This window comes from Populus euphratica, unplaced genomic scaffold, assembly GCF_000495115.2.
Source record: "Populus euphratica unplaced genomic scaffold, PopEup_1.0 scaffold752.1, whole genome shotgun sequence".
NCBI classification, from domain to species: Eukaryota; Viridiplantae; Streptophyta; class Magnoliopsida; order Malpighiales; family Salicaceae; genus Populus; species Populus euphratica.
This window is the reverse complement of record NW_011500618.1, coordinates 24,752-30,507: the sequence shown is the minus strand read 5'-3', so window position 1 is coordinate 30,507 and position 5,756 is coordinate 24,752. Positions and strand designations below refer to the sequence as shown.

The following is a 5,756-nucleotide window of genomic DNA, read 5'->3' as shown; positions in this document are numbered from 1 at the left end:
TCTTCCTATCTTTTATGGCAAAACCCTACATTTATCTTAATGTTTGTCAAATATTCGTTTTTATTCTCATGTTTTTTAATTTGGTAACTTGTTCTGTCAATCTCTGTGATCATCTTTGAATCTGTTCAATTTGCATCTTTTCTCGACATGCCAATTAAGTGATATATATAAAAACAAAAGCTAAATGGTGCCAGAAAATAACTAACTGTAGATTAATAAATTTTTTATTATAAATTATAATAGTAGTTTTATTTTTAATTTGTTATTTTATTTTTTCATGAGATGTTTTTTTAGTTGTTTATATTTTTTTCTCTTTTAACAACTAAAGTGTGTATTTTTTTTTAATTGTTTGTAAATCATATATGATTGTTAGATTCAAGTTATTTGGGTTTAGTATGTTGGAAGATCCAATCAACTTGGATTAGATATATTTGCTAGATTTAAGTGTCTTCAATCTAATAATTATTGTTGTTATTATTATTTTTAGTATTATTAATATGATTATTATTATTATTAGTCTGGGTATTATTATTATTAAAGTAAATTAAAGTCTGATAACTTTGCTTATCTCAAGTTTACTTGAGTTTGGCAACATATTTGACTTAAGCAACATATTTGACTTAAATATTAGATTTTATTAGATTTGACATAACTATCAAATATAATAAGTTTAGGTTTGATATGAATATAATATTCATAATTTTTGAGTTTAGTATGATTATTAAATTTAAAATTTTTAAATTTAGCTTGGTAATCAGATGTAAAAGACTTAAAACATTCCATCTGCTTTTAATATTTTTTTAATATATTAATTTAACTTTATTCTGTTTCATAATTGATTTTCTTTAATTTCCGTTAAAAAGATTAAACCATTCTCAATTTCTTTTAGAAACTTTGAAAACATAATCCTCATTTTATTATTATTATTATTATTATTATAATAAAATTTTTAGTAAACAACTCAGTTTATAAAGGAAAAATAACCACTCTTGAGATATTCATCGTTGATGATTGATAGCTGAAAAAAAAAAAAAAACGTAAATCTTTCTCAATTGGGCCCAAACCTATAAATGGTATCAATTTGATCCCAAATCTTTCAAACAATTACTAATCAGGTCTTTCAATCAATGTTCGTTAAGTTTCCTGTAAAGTCTTCTTAAAAAAGACATTAATTTAAAACTGAAATTTATCAAAAATAAAAAAATAAATTGAGAAAAGGATCCAATTAAGAAATTTTTGGAACCTAATTGAGAAGATCTATAAGTTTGGCATGCAATTAAGAATTAATATACAGTTAGGGACTAAATTGAGGTCTTCCAAAAAGGGAAATCTATCAAATGGCCACTAGATATCTTCTGTTTCGTTTTGAGACAGCAGGAAAAAAGAAAAAGAAAAAGAAAAAAAAAATACAGCGAAGCCTGAGAAACATCAAATCCTTGACTAATATCCATAGCTTTATTGAACTCTGTTTGGTTGCAACCTCAGAAGAAGAAATGATATGCATTCTATCCTATTCCAAATCACCTCCAAGATCTCTTCCCTCGCAAGATCAGGTTACATTACACATGCCCGCAAACTGTTCGATGAAATGACAAAGAGAGATGCAGTTGCTTGGAATTCAATGCTTACTGGTTATTCTCATCTGGGTCTTCACCAAGAAGCCTTGTCTCTCTTCCACCAAATGAGAACCAGCAACACCAAGCCTGATCACTTCACATTCACTACAACTTTAAATGCATGTGGGGCTTCAAGTTCGCTTCGAAATGGAACCAAAATTCACGCTTTAGTTATTGTTTTGGGATGTCAATCTTCGATTCCGGTTAATAACTCGCTTATTGACATGTATGGGAAGTGTTTGTGTCCGTTTAGTGCCAATAAAGTTTTTCAAGAAATGATCGATTCCAATGAAGTTTCCTGGGGTTCCCTTTTGTTTGCGTATACAAATTCTGGTCAGTTTGACGCAGCTGCTTCCGTTTTTAAATCAATGCCTAAAAAGGTTGATGTTGCTTGGAATATAATGATTTCTGGTCTTGGTCAGTATGGTGAAATTGAGTTATGTTTGGAAATGTTCAAAGAGATGAGGGAGAGTTTCTGTGAGCCTGACCAATGGACTTATAGTGCCCTCATAAGTGCTTGCAACGAGTCATTAGAATTGGTATATGGATGTATGATGCATGCTGTTGTTATTAAGACTGGTTGGAGCTCAGCAATGGAGGCAAATAATTCAATTCTAAGCTTTTATGCTAAACTTGGTTCCTTGAATGATGCTGTGAAGGTGTTTGAATCCATGGGAACTCTGACACAGGTGTCTTGGAATGCCATTATTGATGTTTTTATGAAAGCAGGAGATACCAGTGAAGCATTTCTCTCATTTCAGCGCATGCCTGATAAGAATGTTGTTTCGTGGACATCTATGATTACAGGGTATGCAAGAAACGGGTATGGAGAAGAAGCACTTGACTTTTTTGTTGGAATGATAAGGAATTGCTTGCTTCCTGATGATTTTACATTTGGAGCTGTCCTTCATGCATGCTCAAGTTTGGCAATACTTGGGCATGGGAGAATGGTCCATGGATGTGTAATTCACCATGGTTTTCATGCCCATGTGTATATTGGAAATGGTTTAGTTAACATGTATGCCAAGTGTGGAGATTTAGAAGGGTCAAATCTAGCATTCAATGATATTTACGAGAAGGATTTGGTCTCTTTCAATTCCATGTTGTTTGCGTTTGGGTTGCATGGAAAGGGTACTCAAGCTCTACAGCTGTATGAAGATATGGTAGCATCTGGGATAAAACCAGATAAAGTGACTTTCATTGGCTTGTTTCTGACTTGTAGCCACTCAGGGCTAATAGTTAAAGGTCTCGAGTTTTTTGAATCAATGAGGTTAGTTCACGGGCTATCCTTCAACTTGGATCATGTGGCATGCATGGTGGATATGCTTGGCCGAGGTGGCTACTTAGCAGAAGCAAAAGAGTTGGCTATCGAGCATTCAAAAACAGGTGATGTTAAGACCAGCTCTTGTGAACCTCTGCTGGGAGCATGTTCTACACATGGTGAAGTTGAAACTGGGACTAATGTGGGGGAAACGTTAAAGGATTTAGAACCTCATAAAGAGACAAGCTATTATGTGTTGCGGTCGAATTTGTATTGCGCTAGCGGGCGATGGAAGGAAGCAGAGATGGTTAGAAAGGAAATGGTAGATGAAGGGTTGAAGAAAATTCCTGGTTGTAGCTGGATTGAAGTGGGAAACAAGGTAACAGCATTTGTAGCAGGACAGTCACAACCATGCATGGAAGAGTTGCACACAACATTACATTTCCTGGAATTAGAAATGAGACATCCATGCTTCATTGATGTGAAAATTGAAGAAATTCTCGTGTTAAACTCTAGCGATCGTTTTAGTATCAGAGTGATCAAACAGCTGCCACTCTGATAAACTAACCAGGCCACTGAAGTTTACTCCTCCCTGCGAAATCTTATTATTGATACAAACTGACGAAACTGTCCTTGTAAGTACCCTCTCCCCACCCATCCTCGTCTCTTCTTGCTTATCACCAGTACTTCACTAACCCTCCTTCCTTGAGCCGGGGGGGTCATTTCAAGATCTTGACGGGCACGTTTGCGCATGTGGGCTCCCCTGTCGTTAGGTTAAAAAAAGAGAGAAAAAGACTGGCAAGAATGGTAGTTCAATTCTAAACCATTTATTCAGAATTAGTGATGAGATTAGGATTGATGTATTCTTTTATATCTTACATTTTCGAGTCATGGGGCAAGTATCACAGCTTCTTTATGCATCTTGTATATTGTCATTTGTAGAGAAGAAAGATTCTGGATGCGAATTTGACATAACATTATAAAATTCCATTTTTTTTTATAATAACAATATAATAATTAATGGTCCATGGATGCAAATTTTTTAATTTCATGATTTAATGTTTTAGAATTTGATCTTTAATATTAATTTTTTTCTGTAAAAAAAAAAAAACTTAAGTTAAGTCGATACTCACTTTTATTGTATAAACAAAACTTTCCATGCAACCCTATTCAATTAGCTAAGGTGTATATAGTGATTATAATATATCGGGTGCAAAACTCATCATCCGAATAACCTCATTTTTGCTTTCAGTTGTGAGAAGTACATGTTTGTCACTTGCTCTTCTTCGTTGCTAGAGTTTTATTCCGAATCATCATTTAATATAGCTTTCATTGTTTTTTTGTGATGATAATTTTTCTTTTTGTTTTCAAAAAATAAACAATTTACATTGACGTTTGCTTTGTCGTTGGATTCAAAACATCTTGGAAGTTCCTTGCTTGAATCTTTTATATTTCTATTTTTTTTGAAATTTAAAAATCTTTTATCTCTTCATTTATTTTAGGAAGTTTTAGAATGTTGAGTTTTTTTGAATACAATATACATAACATAAACTATAAAATAAAATTATTTGGGAGTCCCCGACATCTTGTTAGATAAATATAGAATTGTTTAGGAATTTATTATTTGAAAATTTGATCTTCTTTGGCTTTACATAATTCTTTAAAAACTATATTGTCATAAATAACTAGTTATTTAATTATCTAGCCTCAAATGATAATCTACACGAACTACCCATGAGAAATATCCTAAATTTTCTTGAATAAGAGACATAACTTAGAAGAGAGGGATTGCTATATCTACAGTGTTAATTTTAATTTTATGTTTACATAGTTTTTTTAGTTTAACAAACAACTATACTAAATAAAAGGCATACCTTACTATTTATAAAAAAAATATGAAAGCCTTATAAATTGAAAAAATATCAATTTTTTCCTTGAATAATATCCATATTTAATTCAAGATAATTTTAGAAATTAACTCAATCAAGTCCTTGATTTTTCTAGGTGTAGAAATATAATCTCTGTACTCATCATATTCTAGTACTTAATTTCTAAAATATATTTTAGTCAAGTCATACTTAATCAAATCATTCCAATTTAATTTTTGACTAATGATTCTTATTGTGTGTGACCTATTAGGTTTCTAATATATTGACCCAAACATAAATTATAATTATGATTATAATTATAATTAAATAGAATTAACTAAAGTAAGCAAATTAATTTATTATCAACTCAAAAATTGATTAATTTATATTTGAAGATCAGGTATATCGTTTAACAATATATCATAATCCCCTAAATATTAGAAAAGTCATTAGTGGTTTGACTTAATCTTTCAGTGACTGGTTTCTCAATGTAATTGATATCCTTTAATTAATAATATTTCAATTTAACATGGCAGACATCGATTTAACATGGTAGAGCATAAAGTATGTTTGCCATGTTAAATCATCTTTGCTCTTTACATAATAGTGATTGATAGTTTGAATAAGATTTGAAATTCTTTTCAAACCTTATTCCATCTTGGCCAAGAATTTCCTAATCAATACTGATTAGTACTTAAAAGTACATTTTTAATAAGGTTTTATATCATCATTTTACACTTGAAGTATCAATAACTCCTTAACTAAAGCATGTTTTATAATAAGATATCTAATGATATAAGATACCTTTAATTTATGATAAATGTTCATTTTAAATGCAGGCGTATCACATAAATAAAAGGATTGATTAATGAGTTTAAGAACTGAAATTGAAAGGACAAAGAGATGACTAAAATTAGAAAAAAGATGTTGGTGCAGTCCAAATCAAAACACTGTTTGGTAATTGGGTCATATTTAGAGTTATAGATCTTGGATTTAGGTCTACTTTATATA

At 31.0% G+C, this 5,756-nt stretch overlaps 1 protein-coding gene across 1 annotated transcript; it reads left to right on the top strand.

Annotated features, from left to right (window-relative positions):
• The first annotated feature begins 1,245 nt into the window (after positions 1–1,245).
• On the top strand, positions 1,246–3,805 carry LOC105115707 (pentatricopeptide repeat-containing protein At2g36980, mitochondrial-like). The gene has a single exon (XM_011012673.1). It carries the CDS (start codon positions 1,499–1,501, stop codon positions 3,434–3,436), a length of 1,938 nt encoding a protein of 645 aa, XP_011010975.1. The 5' UTR covers positions 1,246–1,498; the 3' UTR covers positions 3,437–3,805.
• The last annotated feature ends 1,951 nt before the right edge of the window (positions 3,806–5,756 follow it).

Coding starts and splice junctions, on each gene's coding strand:
- LOC105115707 (XM_011012673.1), top strand. CDS start 1,499: ATGCATTCTATCCTATTCCAAATCACCTCCAAGATCTCTTCCCTCGCA.